We start from the raw sequence: 23,469 nt of genomic DNA, 5'->3' as shown, positions 1-23,469 counted from the left end.
ACCAGAGCATGCAAATGTGCGCTGGTATTACAAGTGAGGTGTAATGACCTTGTGTTCGCATAGCGCTCACGAAAGCGCACTTCCTTCGGCTCCATATATATTTACTGGGAACACACAGTCCCCATAGACCGCTATGTAAAGGCACTTTCCAATGCCATTTTTTTTTCTAACACCCCACAACCGCCAACTTCCAGTCCTCATAACTGCTTCTTGCAGTTATTTTATTAAAAAATAAAAATGCTACAATTTTTATTTTTTTTAAAAACTCTACACAACTGTAATTTGGGGCCAATTAGGGGACATTTATAAAATTAACTAGAGATCTGATCTCTGTTTAATTTTATGGGCGCTAATTTCTACTGCAAGCTTGCAGTAGCAATAACCAGCCACTTTTAATGGCCGGTTATTTATTGTGCGCCTGTAAACGGGTGAATTTGCTAATAATGTATTTAATATATTGCCGAATCTATGTACAAAAACAATATTTTCAAAACCTCCATTTGCCTGCATTTTTTAAAATGAAGTGTTATATTATTATAACAGAAAGCAATAAGCTTCTATTTGGTTAATGCATAATGGTTTTAATATGTCTACCCATTTTTTAAGTGATTTGATAAAATTAAGTTTAAAGCCAACCATGCACAATATACATATTGGAACAATTTGGTATCCTTTCTCAGTAATTTTTACTATGTCAATAAAAATAAAAAACAAACACAGATATCCAGTAGGATATAGGCAGCTAATTAAACACCACAGATAGGTGTTCTATCTAAACAGACTGGCTATCAGGAGATGCCTGACCAACCTAAAATGACACTCAGAATGGTTGTCCTTTTAGTTAATATCCAATATGCATATTATAATTTGTATAAGCATTTAAAAAAAAAAAATATTAGGTATTGTAAATGTATATTTATTTGCTTTGACACTCAGTAAACAATGATTCTACAAAGTAGTTTAGAATGTAACTAAACATCTCACCTGGGACTGAGGGCCTCTGCTCTGTAAGAAGTCTTGTCAGTACTGCAAAGTCCCTCAAAGAATTTTAGAAAGTCAAAGTTTAGACTGAGAGCTGCAACACACATATATTACAATATAATGCAAGTCAGAGAGCTGAGACACACATATATTACAATATAATGCAAGTCAGAGAGCTGACACACACATATATTACAATATAATGCAAGTCAGAGAGCTGACACACACATATTACAATATAATGCAAGTCAGAGAGCTAAGACACACATATATTACAATATAATGCAAGTCAGAGAGCTGACACACACATATATTACAATATAATGCAAGTCTGAGAGCTGACACACACATATATTACAATATAATGCAAGTCAGAGAGCTGACACACACATATATTACAATATAATGCAAGTCCGAGAGCTGACACACACATATATTACAATATAATGCAAGTCAGAGAGCTGACACACACATATTACAATATAATGCAAGTCAGAGAGCTGAGACACACATATATTACACTATAATGCAAGTCAGAGAGCTGAGACACATATATTACACTATAATGCAAGTCAGAGAGCTGACACACACATATCATTCAATATAATGCAAGTCAGAGAGCTGAGACACACATATATTGCAATATAATGCAAGTCAGAGAGCTGTGACACACATATATTACAATATAATGCAAATCAGAGAGCTGAGACACACATATATTACAATATAATGCAAGTCAGAGAGTTAAGACACACATATATTACAATATAATGCAAGTCAGAGAGCTGACACACACATATATTACAATATAATGCAAGTCAGAGAGATGAGACACACATACAATATCATGCAAATCAGAGAGCTGACACACACATATATTACAATATAATGCAAGTCTGAGAGCTGACACACACATATATTACAATATAATGCAAGTCAGAGAGCTGACACACACATATATTACAATATAATGCAAGTCCGAGAGCTGACACACACATATATTACAATATAATGCAAGTCAGAGAGCTGACACACACATATTACAATATAATGCAAGTCAGAGAGCTGAGACACACATATATTACACTATAATGCAAGTCAGAGAGCTGAGACACATATATTACACTATAATGCAAGTCAGAGAGCTGACACACACATATCATTCAATATAATGCAAGTCAGAGAGCTGAGACACACATATATTGCAATATAATGCAAGTCAGAGAGCTGTGACACACATATATTACAATATAATGCAAATCAGAGAGCTGAGACACACATATATTACAATATAATGCAAGTCAGAGAGTTAAGACACACATATATTACAATATAATGCAAGTCAGAGAGCTGACACACACATATATTACAATATAATGCAAGTCAGAGAGATGAGACACACATACAATATCATGCAAATCAGAGAGCTGAAACACGCATATATTACAATATAATGCAAGTCAGAGAACTGAGACACATATATTACAATATAATGCAAGTCAGAGAGCTGAGACACACATATATTACAATATAATGCAAGTCAGAGAGCTGACACACACATATATTACAATATAATGCAAGTCAGAGAGCTGACACACACATATTACAATATAATGCAAGTCAGAGAGCTAAGACACACATATATTACAATATAATGCAAGTCAGAGAGCTGACACACACATATATTACAATATAATGCAAGTCTGAGAGCTGACACACACATATATTACAATATAATGCAAGTCAGAGAGCTGACACACACATATATTACAATATAATGCAAGTCCGAGAGCTGACACACACATATATTACAATATAATGCAAGTCAGAGAGCTGACACACACATATTACAATATAATGCAAGTCAGAGAGCTGAGACACACATATATTACACTATAATGCAAGTCAGAGAGCTGAGACACACATATATTACACTATAATGCAAGTCAGAGAGCTGACACACACATATCATTCAATATAATGCAAGTCAGAGAGCTGAGACACACATATATTGCAATATAATGCAAGTCAGAGAGCTGTGACACACATATATTACAATATAATGCAAATCAGAGAGCTGAGACACACATATATTACAATATAATGCAAGTCAGAGAGTTAAGACACACATATATTACAATATAATGCAAGTCAGAGAGCTGACACACACATATATTACAATATAATGCAAGTCAGAGAGATGAGACACACATACAATATCATGCAAATCAGAGAGCTGAAACACGCATATATTACAATATAATGCAAGTCAGAGAACTGAGACACATATATTACAATATAATGCAAGTCAGAGAACTGAGATACATATATTACAATATAATGCAAGTCAGAGAGATGAGACACACATATATTACAATATAATGCAAGTCAGAGAACTGAGACACATATATTACAATATAATGCAAAAAAGGACCTAAAGATTTTTCATTATTTATCTCCATGCCAACGAGTGTTTGATCATCGGGCCCTGAGTCCGAACAGATAAATCACCTACTATTGATACATAAATTTAATTTTTACTTCATGCAGATAAGTTCAGATAAGATAAAATTCTTTAAAAACAAATAATTGAACCATTTGCACCAGAAATATGCAGGGAACTTTTGTATTGTTGAGGTGCATCAAAAATTGTAATAAAATTCTTCAACAAAATCGTATTTTATCAAAAACACGAAATTTGTATGTAAATTACATAGGAATAAATCATATTAAATATACACAGTGTAAAACGTGATTTAAGTGCAGTGGATGCACAAAAAAAACACACAAAAAATCATACTTATAACCACAACATACTTTTAATTGTTGTCTTTTCATAAAATTAACTGAACATGGGCGATCCATGAGCTTATATGAAATTGTCTCTCTAATTCCATCCCAGTGTATTTTATTATTATCATTTATTTGCATACCGCCGCCAAATTCCGTAGCGTTGGGTGTAATTCTGTAAGTATTTTTGCACTTCAGATCTCACAGTAAAAGGTGACAAGCTTTTCTCAAAACACTCATAATACTTATAATCCTAATAAACAAACACGTGCATAAGGAAATATAGGCGATTGCAAATGCTATACGAAGAAAGCAGCGTAATGTGATGTATATTGCCTGCAGGATTTACTTTTTAAAGTGTGCCCCCTGCTTACTGCTAGCTTTGCTCTATGGAAAGAAGTGTCCCTATCCATCAAGCTCCATTACTTTAAATAGGAGACATCTTGCTAATTGCAGGGACAGCCCCCCTTTTAAATATAATTCCACCAGGGTAGCCCCTGTGAAGGTTGGTGAGAAAAAACACGTCTGATCCCTGGAAGTTTAGATCATCGGGCCCTAAGTCTTAATAGGTTCAATATTGTATTGGCTCCAATATGTTTAGTAAATATAAATATATTTTATAATCTGAATTAATTTTTAATAGAGTGTATAAATGTTATATAGTAGATTAGAATGCAATTTATCCACATAGGGGAGACTGGCGTTTTACCAACAAAATAGAGCATTGGAATGAAATGGCTGACCAAAATACCAATAGCGGAAAATAAAAACATTGTACAATAAGACCCAACTTAGATATTATGAAGCACAGCATCTAGGAAAATGTTAAATAGAACTTTGGAAGTTGTTTACTTTGTTATTCTGGTATAAATAAAGCCGTTATAGTTTTATCAGTGACTTTATTATCTTTATTGTTCAAAGCTAAGTGGGCATGTACTATTTTTTTTTTTTTAAAAAAGACAAAAAAAGACAAACATGTTATCAAATATTTAAAATCTTCCTTCAACACCCAGCTCTTCCACTGCAGATTTTTCAATATTGCCATGTATTGTATTAATTTCTGCCTGTGTGAGGGTTCGTTCCATATGACGATATTCAATGCGGTAGCAATGACTTGTTTTTCTTGTTCTGAAAAAGAAAACATATATATATATATATTATTTTAAGAATTATAATAAACATTATATTATCTTCTGTAGCATATATAGTTTACCACATATTTAAGAACAAAAATTTTATATAGGTTTTAGATTTCCAATGAGAAAGGTACATCAGATTTTTTTTAAGATTAAAACAATTCAATTATATATATATATATATATATATATAGATAGATAGATAGATAGATAGATATAGATAGATATTAAAGTTAAGGTTATATTAAATATAAATGATGATCTGTTAGCAATGCATAAGTAACTCTCTATTAAAAAATACACCAAAACCTTAAAAAAAACAATCAACAATAGAAAATATCCTTATAAAGAGATAAAATACAAATCACATGTCATACAGAAACAAATTTTATTCAATAATCTTTCAATTAATTAAAGTGGGAGGACTCACTGTAAATGCATATAAATGTAGTCAAAATTATAATATCAAACTAAAAATTAGTTATTAGATCAGAATCCAGAGATAAAATATTTTGATCAGAGTGCATTAATTAAAAATATCATATTATATGAATTGGTGTAAAAAAATAAAATAATATATATATATATATATATATATATATATATATATATATATATATATATACACACACACACAAAGTATATATATATATATATATATATATATATATATATATATATATATATATATATATATATACATTATGTGTGTATTTAAATTAATACAAATTCATTAATAAATAGATTACGAAATAACAATATTCTTTGGGGGTGGATGTCATAAGCTATCAGTGATGGAAATATTTTTTAAAAAAAGTATTATTTAAAAGCTAAATTTAAATTAGAACTTTTCTGTTTTCTTTTTGTACTTACAGATTACTAAATAAAAAAATGGCTCTAATTACAACTCTTTAGAACATTGCTCTTGAAATAAGTATACTCTAACAATTATAAATCAGAGGCTACTTTCCTTAAAACTGTCACCTTTTGTATTATGTTAACTGATAAAGATTAAGATACTTGAGGTCCTTTACCTTTCCTTCTTAAAAATTTACTAAAGTTTTATTTCTTGCACAACGAGCTCTTTTTTGTATTTGCTACAGAAACCTTTTCTGTGTGGAAAAGTACAAAAGGCTTCTTTTAAAGAGGGAAGTCATAGCTATTTTTACAGGGGCACACTAAAGATCAGGATAAACTATTTTTACAATAAAGGTCAAATAGAAAATTCACACAGAAGCCAAAGAAAAGTCTAAAATATAGTTTCCAGTAAAGCATGTTTTTAATTTTATTTGTTTTAACAGAAGTCAGTTGTTTTTTTATAAATAAATATAGTGGCATTCCTATGCTATGTTAAAAGGATATTAAACATTAAATAAAGTCTATCTATGATGATATATTAACAGTAAATATTAGCCGGGGAATAGCATGTAGATGTATTTTTAAAGGACCAGTCAACACATTAGATTTGCATAATCAACAAATGCAAGATAACAAGACAATGCATTAGCACTTAGTCTGAACTTCAAATGAGTAGTAGATTTTTTTATAACAAATTTCAAAGTTATGTATATTTCCACTCCCCTTGTACCATGTGATAGCAATCAGCCAATCACAAATGCATATACGTATAGTCTGTGTATTCTTGCAAATGCTCAGTAGGATCTGGTGACTTAAAAAGTGTAAATATAAAAGACTGTGCACATTTTTTTAATGGAAGTAAATTGGAAAGTTGTTTAAAATTACTTGCTGTATCTGAATCAGGAAAATGTAATTTAACCTGAGTGTCCCTTTAAAATTATATTAGTTTAAATGTTAAGTGTAAAGGTTAGTTTCTATAAAGTACTGACAAAGTTCAGTTTGTTATAAGCACAAAATGCATAGGTCTATTATGGAATGAGTCTGTTGGTTAAGTTTTTCCATATCTGAATATGTTTTTACTAAGCTTACAACAAAAGTGACATTTTTACATGTCTGGTTCCATATTTTGACTTGGGATATTGGAGCATACATGTCTACAAAGTAATAGGCGCCACCATGTTGGAATCTAAATGTCCCCATTTATGTATTTTTTTTTTTCTTTTGAAGACAGTTACAGGCCTGAGGAAACGGCCTATGAGCCGAGAAATGCTTTGCATTTACAGGGGGCTTGACTGTATGCCCCTAGTTCACTCCTTTGTATATTTATTTTAATTTGTTTTTAATAGGGTTGCACCGATACCGATACTAGTATCGGTATCGGTACCGATACCAAGTACTTGCATGAGTACTTGTACTCGTGCAAATGCACCGATACTTAAACCGATACCTCCACTTCCTACCCATATGCTATCTTGTGGCGTTTTTTCAAACTGCATGTTCCCATTTCATTTTAAACTGGAGTGGAGACTAAACTAAAAATTGTTTACTACTGTTCTGCCAATACAGATTGCTGTTATTTGTATTATTGTAGGAGAGATGATCACTGTACCTTGTTCAGACAAACCCCTGAAGTACTGGGCAGTTAATAAACAGATTTCCAGCTCTGGTTAAAATGGCCCAAAAATATATTTCTGCCCCATGCAGTAGTGTGGAAAGTGAAAGACTGTTCAACTTGGAGTCGAACCTCCATACAAATGTCAGATTGATGTTATATAACAGCCCTATTGCATCACCCCTTTAAATTTAATATTTTATTGTAATATTTTTTATTTATAAACATGTTCAGTGCACTTTGTAACAAATAAAACTGTTTTATTATTTTATAATGTATTTTGAATTACAGTCCTTTATAAATTATAAAGAAGGAATCTTAAATAATTAGTCTGTACTGTGCTTGGTAAACTGTCATATGACATTGAAAAAAAAGTATTGGTAATTGGTATCGGCAAGTATTTGAAAACAAGTATCGGTACTTGTACTCGGTCATAAAAAAATGGTATCGGTGCAACCCTAGTTTTTAATAAATAGAACTTTTTTATTTTTTTTAAAAATACTCTTGTGAGTGATTTTACCTGCCTGCACCTGCTTGGAGTGGAACCTAACACACTGAAGTCTGCCACTTTTGGATATTGCATCCTAAGGAAAACTCCCTTGGTGGTGAGCTGACACACCTTACCATAATATGCCAGCTTGCTCCTACTAGCACATAAGTGTGCTCATCTAATATGTGAGTACCCAATTTTTCTTTGTGCTAAGTCAAACACCATATCCTTTGTGATCTGCACTATTTGGTGCTTTTCCTGTGTTTTATTTTCCTACTACAGTTAAAGGGACAGTTCACCCGAAAACTTTCTCCCCTTTAAATTATTCCCAATGATCCTTTTTACCTGCTAGAGTGTATTAAATTGGTTGCAAGTAGCTCCTTTACTCATATTTCAGCATTTGAAATAGCTGATTTAGCTTGTGGTTTCCCAACCTATACTGAAAGTTTTGATACTGGCGTATATGCTATTGACAAGCCTAACGGCTAGATTTAGAGTTTTGTCGGTAACGACCCGCGTAGCTAACGCTGGCTTTTTTCTGGCCGCACCTTTAAAATAACTCTGGTATTGAGAGTCCACAGAATGGCTGCGTTAGGCTCCAAAAAAGGAGCGTACAGCATATTTAACGCCACTGCAACTCTCGATACCAGAGTTGCTTACGGACGCGGCCAGCCTCAAAAACGTGGTCGTGCACGATTCCCCCATAGGAAACAATGGGGCTGTTTGAGCTGAAAAAAAACCTAACACCTGCGAAAAAGCTGCGTTCAGCTCCTAACGCAGCCCCATTGTTTCCTATGGGGAAAAACTTCCTACGTCTGCACCTAACACTCTAACATGTATCCCGAGTCTAAACACCCCTAACCTTACACTTAATCTGCTGCCCCCGCTATCGCTGACCCCTGTATATTATTTTTAACCCCTAATCTGCCGCTCCGTAAACCGCCGCTACTTACATTATCCCTATGTACCCCTAATCTGCTGCCCCTAACACCGCAAACCCCTATATTATATTTATTAACCCCTAATCTGCCCCCCACAACGTCGCCTCCACCTGCCTACACTTATTAACCCCTAATCTGCCGACCGGACCGCACCGCTATTATTATAAAGTTATTAACCCCTAATCCGCCTCACTAACCCTATAATAAATAGTATTAACCCCTAATCTGCCCTCCCTAACATCGCCGGCACCGAACTTCAATTATTAACCCCTAATCTGCCGACTGGAGCTCACCGCTATTCTAATAAATGTATTAACCCCTAAAGCTAAGTCTAACCCTAACACTAACACCCCCCTAAATTAAATATAATTTTAATCTAACGAAATTAATTAACACTTATTAAATAAATTATTCCTATTTAAAGCTAAATACTTACCTGTAAAATAAATCCTAATATAGCTACAATATAAATTATATTTATATTATAGCTATTTTAGGATTAATATTTATTTTACAGGTAACTTTGTATTTATTTTAACCAGGTACAATAGCTATTAAATAGTTAAGAACTATTTAATAGCTAAAATAGTTAAAATAATTACAAATTTACCTGTAAAATAAATCCTAACCTAAGTTACAATTAAACCTAACACTACACTATCAATAAATAAATTAAATACAATTCCTACAAATAACTACAATGAAATAAACTAACTAAAGTACAAAAAATAAAAAAGAACTAAGTTACAAAAAATAAAAAAATATTTACAAACATAAGAAAAATATTACAACAATTTTAAACTAATTACACCTACTCTAAGCCCCCTAATAAAATAACAAAGCCCCCCCAAAAATAAAAAAATGCCCTACCCTATTCTACCTTACCAGCCCTGAACAGGGCCCTTTGCGGGGCATGCCCCAAGAAGTTCAGCTCTTTTGCCTGTAAAAAAAAACATACAATACCCCCCCCCCAACATTACAACCCACCACCCACATACCCCTAATCTAACCCAAACCCCCCTTAAATATACCTAACACTAAGCCCCTGAAGATCTTCCTACCTTATCTTCACCATACCAGATTCACCAATCGATCCAGAAGAGCTCCTCCGATGTCCTGATCCAAGCCCAAGCGGGGGGCTGAAGAGGTCCATGATCCGGATGAAGTCTTCATCCAAGCGGGAGCTGAAGAGGTCCATGATCCGGATGAAGTCTTCTATCAACGGCATCTTCAATCTTCTTTCTTCGGGAGCCATCATCTTCCATCCGACGCGGAACATCCTCTTCTCCCGACACCTACTAGCCGAATGACGGTTCCTTTAAATGACGTCATCCAAGATGGCGTCCCTCGAATTCCGATTGGCTGATAGGATTCTATCAGCTAATCGGAATTAAGGTAGGAATATTCTGATTGGCTGATGGAATCAGCCAATCAGAATCAAGTTCAATCCGATTGGCTGGTTCAATCAGCCAATCAGATTGAGCTCGCATTCTATTGGCTGTTCCGATCAGCCAATAGAATGCGAGCTCAATCTGATTGGCTGATCGGATCAGCCAATTGGATTGAACTTGATTCTGATTGGCTGATTCCATCAGCCAATCAGAATATTCCTACCTTAATTCCGATTGGCTGATAGAATCCTATCAGCCAATCGGAATTCGAGGGACGCCATCTTGGATGACGTCATTTAAAGGAACCGTCATTCAGCTAGTAGGCGTCGGGAGAAGAGGATGTTCCGCGTCGGATGGAAGATGATGGCTCCCGAAGAAAGAAGATTGAAGATGCCGTTGATAGAAGACTTCATCCGGATCATGGACCTCTTCAGCTCCCGCTTGGATGATGACTTCAGCCGGATCATGGACCTCTTCAGCCCCCCGCTTGGGCTAGGATCAGGACATTGGAGGAGCTCTTCTGGATCGATCGGTGAACCTGGTATGGTGAAGATAAGGTAGGAAGATCTTCAGAGGCTTAGTGTTAGGTTTATTTAAGGGGGGTTTGGGTTAGATTAGGGGTATGTGGGTGGTGGGTTCTAATGTTGGGGGGGGTATTGTATGGTTTTTTTTACAGGCAAAAGAGCTGAACTTCTTGGGGCATGCCCCGCAAAGGGCCCTGTTCAGGGCTGGTAAGGTAAAAGAGCTTTGAACTTTAGTAATTTAGAATAGGGTAGGGCATTTTTTTATTTTGGGGGGCTTTGTTATTTTATTAGGGGGCTTAGAGTAGGTGTAATTAGTTTAAAATTGTTGTAATATTTTTCTTATGTTTGTAAATATTTTTTTATTTTTTGTAACTTAGTTCTTTTTTATTTTTTGTACTTTAATTAGTTTATTTCATTGTAGTTATTTGTAGGAATTGTATTTAATTTATTTATTGATAGTGTAGTGTTAGGTTTAATTGTAGGTAATTGTAGGTATTTTATTTAATTAATTTATTGATAGTGTAGTGTTAGGTTTAATTGTAGGTAATTGTAGGTATTTTATTTAATTTATTGATAGTGTAACATAGTAACATAGTAACATAGTAGATAAGGTTGAAAAAAAGACTGAAGTCCATCGAGTTCAACCTATACAAATCTAAAATACTTACAAAAAGCTCCAGTTAAGCTTAAATAACCCCATTAAAATGTGACCCATTTAATACTTGCAATCATATCCATGAATTTTGTTAGTATACAGAAACTTATCCAGACTATTTTTAAATGTATCTATGGTATTGGCATTCACTACCTCCTTTGGTAATGAGTTCCACAATTTTATTGCTCTCACAGTGAAAAAACGTTTCCGTTGCAGGAGATTAAATCTCCTTTCCTCCAACCTTAAATTATGACCTCTTGTCAGAAACAATTTTCTTGGAATAAACAGAGCTTCTGCCATCTCTGTATATGGGCCTTGAATATATTTATATAAAGTAATCATGTCACCTCTCAAGCGCCTTTTTTCTAAAGAAAACAGACCCAGTTTGGCTAGCCTCTCCTCATAGGTTAATTTCTCCAATCCCCTTATTAGCTTTGTGGCCCTTCTCTGAACTTTTTCTAGTTCTACAATATCTTTTTTAGCAATTGGTCCCCAGAACTGCACTCCAAACTCAAGGTGAGGTCTTACCAGGGCTTTATATAATGACAGAATTATGCTTTCCTCCCTTGAATCAATACCTCTTTTAATACATGCTAGTATCTTATTAGCCTTTGAAGCCGCTGCCCTGCATTGTGCACCCATCTTTAGCTTGTTATCTATTACTACTCCCAAATCCCTTTCCTCCTGTGTTTGGCTAAGTCTTGTCCCATTTAAAAAATACGTAGCCTGCTTATTTTTACTTCCAAAATGTAGAACCTTGCATTTTTCCGTATTAAATCTCATTTTCCATTCACTTGCCCATAGTTCTAATTTTAGCAAATCCCTTTGTAAAGACAGTTCGTCCTGCTCTGACCTTATGACCTTACTTAACTTAGTATCATCTGCAAAAATAGAGATGTCGCTATTTAATCCTTGCTCCAAGTCATTTATAAAAATATTAAAAAGAACAGGGCCCAGTACTGATCCCTGGGGGACGCCACTGATTACCTTTGTCCAATCTGAGTATGATCCATTTACTACTACTCGTTGCTCCCTATCTTTTATCCAGTTATTTATCCATGAGCTAACATTTTCAGCTATTCCCAGTCCCTTAATTTTGTGCATTAATCTCTCATGTGGCACTGTATCAAATGCCTTTGCAAAATCTAAGTATATCACATCCACTGATTCCCCTTTATCTATATTTTGACTTACTTCCTCGTAGAATCTAATCAGATTAGTTTGACATGATCTATTTCTCCTAAAGCCATGCTGATTAGAACTCATAATCTTGTTTACACGAATATGCTCATCAATATAATCCCTTATAATCCCTTCAAATATCTTCCCCACTATTGATGTCAGACTAACTGGTCTATAGCTTCCTGGATCATCCCTGCTTCCCTTTTTGAAGAGTGGCACCACATCAGCTTTACGCCAATCCTGGGGTACCATGCCTGAGGATAATGAGTCTTGAAAAATTAAGAGTAAAGGTTTGTCTATAACAGTGCTAAGTTCCCTCAACACCCTTGGGTGTATTCCATCTGGGCCTGGAGTTTTATTTACCTTAATATTTTCCAGTTTTTTCCTGATATCCTCTAAACAAAACCCAGTTAGTGGTATGGACTGGCATGTTCTATTATGTTCAAAAGTATCATTCAATGGTTCTTCTCTTGTGTATACTGAAGAAAAAAACTGGTTTAGTACCTCAGCCTTCTCCCTGTCATTATTTATCATGCTACCCTCCACACATTTTAATGTACCTATATTATCCTTCTTAGATTTTTTGCTATTTATGTACTTAAAGAACCTTTTAGGGTTAGACTTAGAATCCTTAGCAATTAATTTTTCATTTTCAATTTTGGCTAATTTGATTGCTTTTTTGCATGCTTTGTTACATTCCTTATAAATATTGTATGCTGAGTCTGTACTATTTTCTTTTAATAATTTAAATGCCCTACGTTTTTTCCTAATTTCTCTTAACACATTTTTATTTAGCCATAATGGCTTTGTTTTTTTATTTTTACTTTTATAACCATATGGTATGTGTTGATATGTATATTTATTTAACACATTTTTAAATATTATCCATTTATTCTCTGTATTTTTATTAGAAAATACATTGTCCCAATTTATATTATTTAATGATTTCCTTAAATCGTTGAATTTTGCTTTCTTGAAATTAAAAGTCTTAGTTAAGCCTTTAAAACACTGCATTTGAAAATAGATTTCAAATGTGACCATGTTATGATCACTGTTACCCAAATGTTCTTTAACTTCTATGTTTGATATTATATCTGTATTGTTTGATAGCACTAAATCCAATATAGCTTTACTCCTAGTTGGCTCCTCTATTAATTGTGACAAAAAGTTATCCCTGAGAACATTTAAAAATCTATCCCCCTTAGCTGAATTACTAGTTTCATTGGCCCAGTTTATATCAGGGTAGTTAAAATCTCCCATAATTACAGCACTGTTATTAGCAGCCTTACCTATTTGGATAAGTAGTTGAGTTTCCTCCGGGTCACTAATGTTGGGAGGCTTGTAGCATGTTCCTAGTAATATTTTTTTAGGATTTTTCCCCCCACTCTTTATTTCAACCCACAGGGTCTCTACATTGTCACTTGTATCATAAATATCTTCCCTTATTGTAGGTTTAAGGTTAGGTTTAATATACATGCAGATTCCTCCACCCCTTTTATTATTCCTGTCCCTCCTAAATAATGTATACCCCTCTAAGTTAACTGCCCAGTCATGTGAATCATCCCACCAAGTTTCAGTTATACTGATAACATCATAGTCCTCTTCTGCAACTAAGAGCGTCAGCTCCCCCATTTTACCTGTCATGCTTCTTGCATTTGTTGTCATACATTTAATTTTCATGTGCTTTCTGCTGCTACTTGGTGTGCTTTCCTTTATATTTTCTAATGTGACATTTCTTAAGTCATCCCTTCCTTGAGATATTAAGGGATTGTCATATTCACAGACTGATCTCTCTGTTCTATTTTGTTCTAACTGACCCTCCCCCCCTTTGCCTAGTTTAAAAGGTTCTCTAAACGTGCTACCATCCTTTCCCCCAACACACCTGCACCCATGTCATTCAGGTGCAATCCATCCTTACTGTACAAATTGTACCCTAGTGAAAAATCAGCCCAGTGTTCTAAAAAGTCAAACCCCTCATTTTTACACCATGTCTTTAGCCATGAATTAACAGACCTTAACTCCTTCTGCCTTACTGAATTAGCACACGGCACTGGTAATATCTCAGAAAATATTACTTTGGAGGTCCTTGCTTTAAGCTTGCTACCTAACTCCCTGAAGTCATTTTTTAGGACTCTCCATCTCCCACCGATTCCTTCATTAGTACCAATATGCACCATGACTGCAGGATCAGACCCACATCCCTCTAACAATCTATCAATACGCTCCACAATATGCCTAACACGAGCCCCTGGAAGACAGCAAACTGTTCTATGTAAAGGGTCTGGATGACAAATTACCCTATCAACCTTCCTAATAATAGAGTCTCCTACCACCAACATCTGCCTCTGGCCCTGACTTGTATGCCCCTCTTCCATGACTGAAGGACTGCCCACCAGTTTAATTGTAACTTAGGTTAGGATTTATTTTACAGGTAATTTTGTAATTATTTTAACTAGGTAGCTATTAAATAGTTCTTAACTATTTAATAGCTATTGTACCTGGTTAAAATAAATACAAAGTTACCTGTAAAATAAATATAAATCCTAAAATAGCTATAATATAATTATAATTTATATTGTAGCTATATTAGGATTTATTTTACAGGTAAGTATTTAGCTTTAAATAGGAATAATTTATTTAATAAGAGTTAATTTATTTCGTCAGATTTAAATTATATTTAAGTTAGGGGGGTGTTAGTGTTAGGGTTAGACTTAGCTTTAGGGGTTAATGCATTTATTAGAATAGCGGTGAGCTCCGGTCGGCAGATTAGGGGTTAATAAGTGTAGGCAGGTGGAGGCTACGTTGAGGGCGGCAGATTAGGGGTTAATAAATATAATATAGGGGTTGGCGGTGTTAGGGGCAGCAGATTAGGGGTACATAGCTATAATGTAGGTGGCGGCGCTTTGCGGTCGGCAGATTAGGGGTTAATAATTGTAGGTAGGTGGCGGCGACGTTGTGGGGGGCAGGTTAGGGGTTAATAAATATAATACAGGGGTCGGCGGTGTTAGGGGCAGCAGATTAGGGGTACATAAGTATAACGTAGGTGGCGGTCGGCAGATTAGGGGTTAAAAAAATGTAATCGAGTGGCGGTGATGTGGGGGGACCTCGGTTTAGGGGTACATAGGTAGTTTATGGGTGTTAGTGTACTTTAGAGCACAGTAGTTAAGAGCTTTATAAACCGGCGTTAGCCCAGAAAGCTCTTAACTCCTGACTTTTTTCTGCGGCTGGAGTTTTGTCGTTAGATTTCTAACGCTCACTTCAGCCACGACTCTAAATACCGGCGTTAGAAAGATCCCATTGAAAACATAGGATACGCAAATTACGTAAGGGGATCTGCGGTATGGAAAAGTCGCGGCTGAAAAGTGAGCGTTAGACCCTTTTTTGAGTGACTCCAAATACTGGCGGTAGCCTCTAACGCTGGTTTTCACGGCTACCGCCAAACTCCAAATCTAGGCCTAAGTAAACACAGCCAACAGAAGAGATTACACCCTCAGTGGGGGCATGATAGTTAAGTAATAAAAGGATAATTTTCCATTGTTCTATCTATGTATTGAGCTTTGGTGTTCCAGACAAATATAAGATAAGGAAGCAAGTCTGTGTACATGAAAGTGATAACATAATGAGATCTGATATTACCTGAAGCTCAACCCATTGTAATAGGCTGTGGTTTCAAAGCACAAAACCAGCTACTTCAGATACACAAATAAACCCAAAAATGCAATTTCTCAAATATTTTATACTCTGCAGTTGGTATAACAAGTCATTTAAAATACATTTATGGAAAAACAATTTTACAGTGTACTGTCCCTTTAATGACTGATATCCTCTGTGGGTGAGCTGTCACACCTGATAAAATCTGCAGCCTGTCCCTACAAGCACATAGGTGTGCTCCAGAGCCTTGTGAGTACCCATTTGGCTTTTTTCTGTGTCTTTATGCTTATTTGATGATACTACACATGAGGCGCCCCTTTGTTTTGTCTTTTATATAGCATCTCTGGACCATTGTTGGTGATACACTTAAGATACACTTCTTAATCTGAAATTGAACTTTCCTTTAACATGCCAAATTGCTGTCAATTCTAATTGTATTTACATGCTTATATATCACTAGCTATTTATTAGCGCTCACCCTTTTGTTGTGTAAATGTCCCCATTTATGTATTTTTTTTTTTCTTTTGAAGACAGTTACTGACATATAAAACAGGCTATAAAAGACATTTTAAATTAGTTTGCGTGAATCACTGGCACTACTTATGGAATTCATATATATATATATATATATATATATACTTGAAAAAGATTAAATATCCAAGTCGAAGTAGTAAAAGCAAAGTCTTTTATTCAATCCACGTATGGTAAAAACACATGGGAGTACCAAAGCACATAAAAAGGTCAACACACAAAAGCATAGGCTGACATGTTTCGGCCTGATGCCGTAATCGTAGCTTATATATAGCAAAAGAGTAGAATGCTCCGATTGACTTGTATCAATTTCTGTTATTTTAACCCCTTAATGACCACAATGTAGCCTGTATATCACTGGTCATTAAGGGCTTCTTGGGCTGTAATAGTGTTGGTCTCGCCACCAGTGGCAAGACTGCACTATACCTCCCTCTCTCCTGCAGGCCTCCTGAAAAGCGGTCTCGCTGCTGGTGGCACAATCAACAAAACAAGCCCCATTAAAAGACCAGTGACGTACACGGTACATTGCTGGTGGTTAAAGGATTAAGAATGGGGAAATAGGGGAGGCGGAGCCTACAGTTGTTGCGGCAGGACATGTTTTTGAAGAGCTCCTGACTGCTTATTTCATTTTAGAGATAAAATTATTATCTAGCACAGTATAACAAGACAGAAAGATTCTAGAAAGCATTCTTAAACTTTGTTCCTGACCTATGTTCTTCAACTAGACTTTTCAACCGTGTAACAGCTTTATATGACGAGACCAGTGAGGCCTACTTTGCAGTCGTGACACGGAGAAGTTGGGGCTACCGCAGAATACCCCGCCAGATACTGGGTTACAAGCTCAACCGAAGCATATGAATATTCTTTTCACCTTATTCTAATAATTAAGGCTATTTTATATAGCGCTTATTGCAAAACATCATGGAGGATATCACTATGGAGATACAAACCCTCATTATGGAGTTCAAAGAAGCATTAACTCGGGACGTGGATTGCTTGATAAAGAGCTCTAATACTACTGGGATATTGCACTTGGACTGCCCGCTGTTACCTCTAAGCAAGCCGACACATGTAGAACAACCGGGTCAGGCTATCAAGTGTGCAGAGCTGACCTGGAGCGGCCCGGCCTCGTGGGATGCGGCCGACCCCGAGGTCTGGATCGCAGACCTTTCAACTCCCGCCATTGCTTTGCAGGACAACTCAACAAGTCAGTTTGGTGCAGCAGATTTGGGTATAGGGAGCCTTAACCACCTGATCACAGATCAACGCTCTCTAGGCTGGGAAGCTGATGCGGCTGTAGCCCTTGAACGCTCCACTGAAGCGATAAGTCCTGCTACATTGCCCTCCATAGTGGAACCTTATTTTGGAGTCATTGGGGAGACAGACGCAGGAGCTGTTTCGGGATCTCATGTAACCTCGCTGAGGCTAATGTTATGGACTATTGAGGAGGTACTATCTATACTAACTTTGCATGTAAGCCCATTCATGGATTGTACTAGCCGACTGTACTGTCTTGGGCCCGGATGGTTGAAACAGAGCCCACAGGCGGCTAGGAAAGGACTTCCATGCCGCTCTGGAATCAGCTAATGTATATTTTCAGCAATACCGGACTGATGCAGGGCTTTTTACTGACACATGGCTCTCCTAGTATTACGATACACATCAGTCTTTACTTTGTCATGGACAATGTTAATTGAACTTCATTTGCAATATATTTCATACAGGGCTATGTGACAGACAACCCTATGGCATTTATGGTTGTACATAGATCTCACTGTACTTAACGTTATGATGCCACTATGATTATTGGGTCCTAGGATCCTAATTTTGTCCGCCTTTAGCTCAGACTGTCAGGGGGTTGGGCTCTATCGCAATGATTGGGATTTTTACTTTGTACTCTGGCCTCCTTCACTCTTAGTACCTAGGATAGATATGGGATAGTTGCCTGAGTCGATCGAACTATGTCCATCATATGTACTTGATATTTTGTTAGGAAATGCAGAAATACATTGAATGCTTAATATAAAAAAAAAAAAAAAAAAAGAATGGGGAAATAGGTGCTGTATACTGGAGAGTTTCTGAAGGCATATGTGGTCATTTTTAACACAAGCCTCTGTGTGTAAAACGGTTTAACGTCACTCTAATAACTGTCGCAATTTGTGGAAGCTGCCCAAGCGGCCAATCTATATGAATAACAATAGAGGAATAATACTAACAGCTATATCACCTATAATAATAGAGCCTGCGGCCATCTTGACATTTGGGCTTATGGTTATTGCTTGATTGTTGGAGATAAAACTTATTGAAGTCACATAACCATTACAACAGCCAGTTTAGATCGCTAGTATTTATTTGCCAACTGCCTGTATTCAATTATTTGGCAAGTTATTTCAAATACCCCGCCTAAAGTCAATATTAAAGGAATAGTATAGTCAAAATTAAACTTTCATGATTCAGAAAAAGCATGCAATTTTAAGCAACTTTCTAATTTACTCCTATTATCAATTTTTCTTTGTACTCTTGGTATCCTTATTTGAATGTAAGCTTAGGAGCTTGCTGATTGGTGGCTACATTTAGACACCTATCAGAAAGTGCTACCCAGGATCTGAACCAAAAATAAGCAGTCTCCTATTCTAACATTCCTGCTTTTTCAAATAAAGATACCAAGAGAACGAAGAAAAAATTGATAATAGGAGTAAATTAGAAAGTTGCTTAAAATGGCTTGCTCTATGTGAATCATGAAAGTTTATTAATTTTGACTAGACTATTCCTTTAAGTAGTAACATACAATTGGCTGTGTTTATATATTGTAACATTTCTGGGCTGCAGGGTCATTTTTCAATGCTTAAAGGGACACTGAACCCAAACTTTTTATTTCGTGATTCTGATAGAGCATGCCATTTTAAGCAAATTTCTGATTTAATCCTATTATCAATTTTTCTTTGTTCTCTTGCTATCTTTATTTGAAAAAGAAGGCATCTAAGCTTTTTTTTTTGGTTCAGGACTCTGGACAGGACTTTATTATTGGTGGATGAATTTATCTACCAATCAGCAAGGACAACCCAGGTTGTTCACCAAAAATGGGCCGGCATCTAAACTTACATTCTTGCATTTCGAATAAAGATACCAAGAGAATGAAGACAATTTGATAATAGGAGTAAATTTGAAAGTTGCTTAAAATTTCATGCTCTGTCTGAATCACGAAAGAAAAAATTTGGGTTCAGTGTCCCTTTAAATATTTCTAACATAACAATTGCTAATTGTGGTATTGACACAAAGTTATAGTAACATTTTATGTGGTTACAAGTTAACAACTTTTAGGCAGCCTGCAAGATTAACATTATTTTAATAGAACTGTAATGGTTGCCTCCTATTTAAACGTGTTTATTATTTGCCCAATACGGTTAATTCAAAATATGTGTAACACTCAATACTGCAGAAGTCAATAACACAGTTCCAATATTTTATTGCATAGTTTCATATGATAACGGGATTCCTGTGAACAAAAGTATAATACCGAGCATCAATAATAGTATTATCTACACTAAATTAGAAAAATGAATTTTATACAGATGACTTTTTAACCTTTTATTTTACCAAATTTTAATTGAATTACAAATAAAGTACTGTTCTTAACTTCATTCAATTTGTCACCAGAAGATAAATTATTTGTTTCTTTAAATCACATTGTAGTTAGTTGATAATTAGTGCTATTTAGTATACACTAATGTTCTGAGTACTAAGAAATGCTTTCTTAGACTATAAAAGAGAGTTTGCAAAACAAAGCTGTGTGAAATATAGGATGTTTTAAGTAACTATATAACAGGTTTACACACAGCCTTGTTTGCACATTCTCTTCTATGGCCTGTTTTATATCTGTTCTTAACTGTCCTTAAAGGTACAGTCTACACCAGAATATTTATTGTTTTAAAAAATAGATAATCCCTTTATTACCCATTCCCTAGTTTTTGCACAACCAACACAGTTCACCTCTGTGATTATATTGTATCTAAGCCTCTGCAGACTGCCCCCTTATTTCAGTTCTTTTGACAGACTTGCATTTTAGCCAATCAGTGTGGACTCCTAGGAACTCCACATGCGTGAGCATAGTGTTATCTATATGAAACACATGAAATAACACCCTCTAGTGGTGAAAAACTGTCAAAATGCCCTGAGATGAGAGGTGGCCTTCAAGGTCTTAGAAATTAGCATATGAACCTCCTAGGTTTAGCTTTCAACTAAGAATACCAAGAGAACAAAGCAAAATTGGTGACAGATGTAAATTTGAAAATTGTTTAAAATCACATGCTGTATCTGAGTAATGAAAGTTTGTTTTGTACTAGACTGTCCCTTAAACAGAAGGGGCAGATAAGGAGAAAACCTAACTTTCAACATGACAATGCCCATTACTTTATAGAAACTCAGTAGAATTAAGAAAAACAACAACTTTCAGAATTAAATTATATGAAAGGGGGCAAAATAAACAATGAAAAAATATTGCAAACTTTTTTTTCTACACAAAATTAAACATTTTATAGTACAATAGCGGACTGTACTCTTTAAAAAAATTGTTTGTGCTCTAAAATATTCATTAATATCTAAAATATGTGTTCAGCTAATTCATTGGGAGGCTAGAAACAAAAGGATTAATGTTCTAATACTTCTAATCAGAATATTGACCTATGCTCTGCACTTTCTTTATTTCAGATTAAAGGGATATTAAACTTAAAAATCAATGCCCTATAACATGTTTATGCATATAGTAAAATAGCTGTGCCATGTAATTATTTATTTTGTCAGCTTTTCCTGTCAGTTAAAGCAATAGTATATTCTAGCGTTCGTGAAATCTAAAATACTTCACGCTGAAATTTAATTTATTTGTCTGCATCATTCGCCATGGTGAGTGCCTCAGGCCTTCCACGGCAGAACACTATTTTGCAGTGAGGTGATCTTAGCCAATAGCTGGCTGGCTATTCGGCATAATGCCAGCTGGCCTGCACGGGTATTGGCTAAGAGGTGGAAATGTCACCTCATTGAAAAAATAGCGTTTTGCTGTGGGCGGCCTGAGGCGCTCAGCATGACAAATGCTGCAGACAAATAAAGGAACTTTCAGCATGAAGTATTTAATACTTTATGACTAAAAGTCCCTTTTATTTGTTGCACTAGTAAATCCTAGAGATTTACCATCATTTTAAATCTAAAGATTATAGTTCTTCACTGCCCCCAGAGTGGATTAAATGCTCTCTATGGAATTCAGAAACCTGAACCTCTTACATGCTTCACAGTTATTGATTCATATGCACAGGAGCTCATTAACATATACAAATTAGATAAATATACTTTTCTGGGCCTTGCAAGGAGTGTGTCCCAGAACTGAAAATCAATGAAAATAATGCTAAGAAAATGACGTTCATGTCCCTTTAATTTTAGTACAAATTCCAATTTTAATAATATTTTGAATATCAATTGTAAAGAATATGCCCTCAGAAGTGCCTGAACATGTGTTTTGCAAGGAGGGTGTGGTTTTTTACCTTTTCTTTGTTCACGTTATAGCACACAGCACCTCATGTATATGTACAATGGAGGAACAATCTTTGTAACAGAGACTAGTGATGTCGCGAATTGTTCGCCGGCGAATAGTTCCCGGCAAACATAGCATGTTCGCGTGCGCTGCGGCGGGCGAACATATGCGATGTTCGATCCGCCCCCTATTCGTCATCATTGAGTAATACTTTTAACCTGTACCTCACAGTCAGCAGGCACATTCCAGCCAATCAGCAGCAGACCCTCCCTCCCAGACCCTCCTACCTCCTGGACAGCATCCATTTTAGATTAATTCGGAAGCTGCATTGTTAGTGAGAGGAGGGACAGTGTAGCTGCTGCTGATTTAATAGGGAAATCGATAGCTAGGCTAGTGTATTCAGTGTCCACTACAGTCCTGAAGGACTCATCTGATCTCTGCTGTAAGGACAGCACCCCAAAAAGCCCCTTTTAGGGCTGCTTTTTTTTTTTCCTGTGTAATCTAATTGCAGTTGCCTGCCTGCCAGCGTGTGTGTCAGGCTCACAGCGTATACTGTGCCCACTTGCCCAGTGCCACCACTCATATCTGGTGTAACAGTAGTGTAGATTTAAAAATAACAACACTTTTTTGACTGTGTTAAATAATAGCAGTCAGTTTCCTTCACACGTGTGCGTTTAAGTGCCTGCCTGCCAGGGCACAGTGTCACCCCAGTGCAACTCATATGTGGTGTAACAGTAGTGTAGATTTAAAAAAAATAATAGTGATTTAGTGTAAAAGAGAATAGCGCTTAAACTAAAATCCTAATAAGCCTGGTCATGAAACTCCTCCTCCTCAGTAGTTTAATAAGTGTTTAGTGTAAATGATGAAAAAACAAACAAACTGGAGCTATAAAAATAGCTAGGATTAAGCTACTATTACTAATGTGTTTATATTAAATAGTGTTGATTGAAAAATAATAAAAAAATAAAATAAAAATAAAAATAAATAAAAATGGTGACTTTTTTTAAATAATTGTTTTCGTATTATATAATACCCTTCAATAGTTTAGTGAAGCAATGAATGGTGATGACGAATATTCGCAAACCATATGTGATAAAATAAGGTGGGAAAGAGTTAATTCCTATAATATATTACCTAAGAATAACACAGTTACTATGTAACTGAAGGTGTGTGTAATAAAGGAATAAACAGAGGAGCTAATAGACC

The 23,469-nt window shown here is 35.6% G+C and overlaps 1 protein-coding gene across 2 annotated transcripts in view; it reads right to left on the bottom strand.

Annotated features, from left to right (window-relative positions):
- Positions 1–3,781: 3,781 nt before the first annotated feature.
- The window catches only part of FARS2 (phenylalanyl-tRNA synthetase 2, mitochondrial), an 830,248-nt gene continuing 810,560 nt past the window's right edge, over positions 3,782–23,469 (bottom strand). For both annotated transcript variants that reach the window (XM_053714701.1, XM_053714702.1), the window contains exon 8: positions 3,782–4,899. In XM_053714701.1, coding sequence (XP_053570676.1) covers positions 4,761–4,899 — 139 coding nt within the window. In that variant the 3' untranslated portion in view covers positions 3,782–4,760. The remainder of the gene's footprint in view (positions 4,900–23,469) is intronic.

Source organism: Bombina bombina, chromosome 5 (genome assembly GCF_027579735.1).
Source record: "Bombina bombina isolate aBomBom1 chromosome 5, aBomBom1.pri, whole genome shotgun sequence".
NCBI lineage: Eukaryota > Metazoa > Chordata > Amphibia > Anura > Bombinatoridae > Bombina > Bombina bombina.
This window is presented reverse-complemented; position numbering and strand designations above follow the sequence as displayed.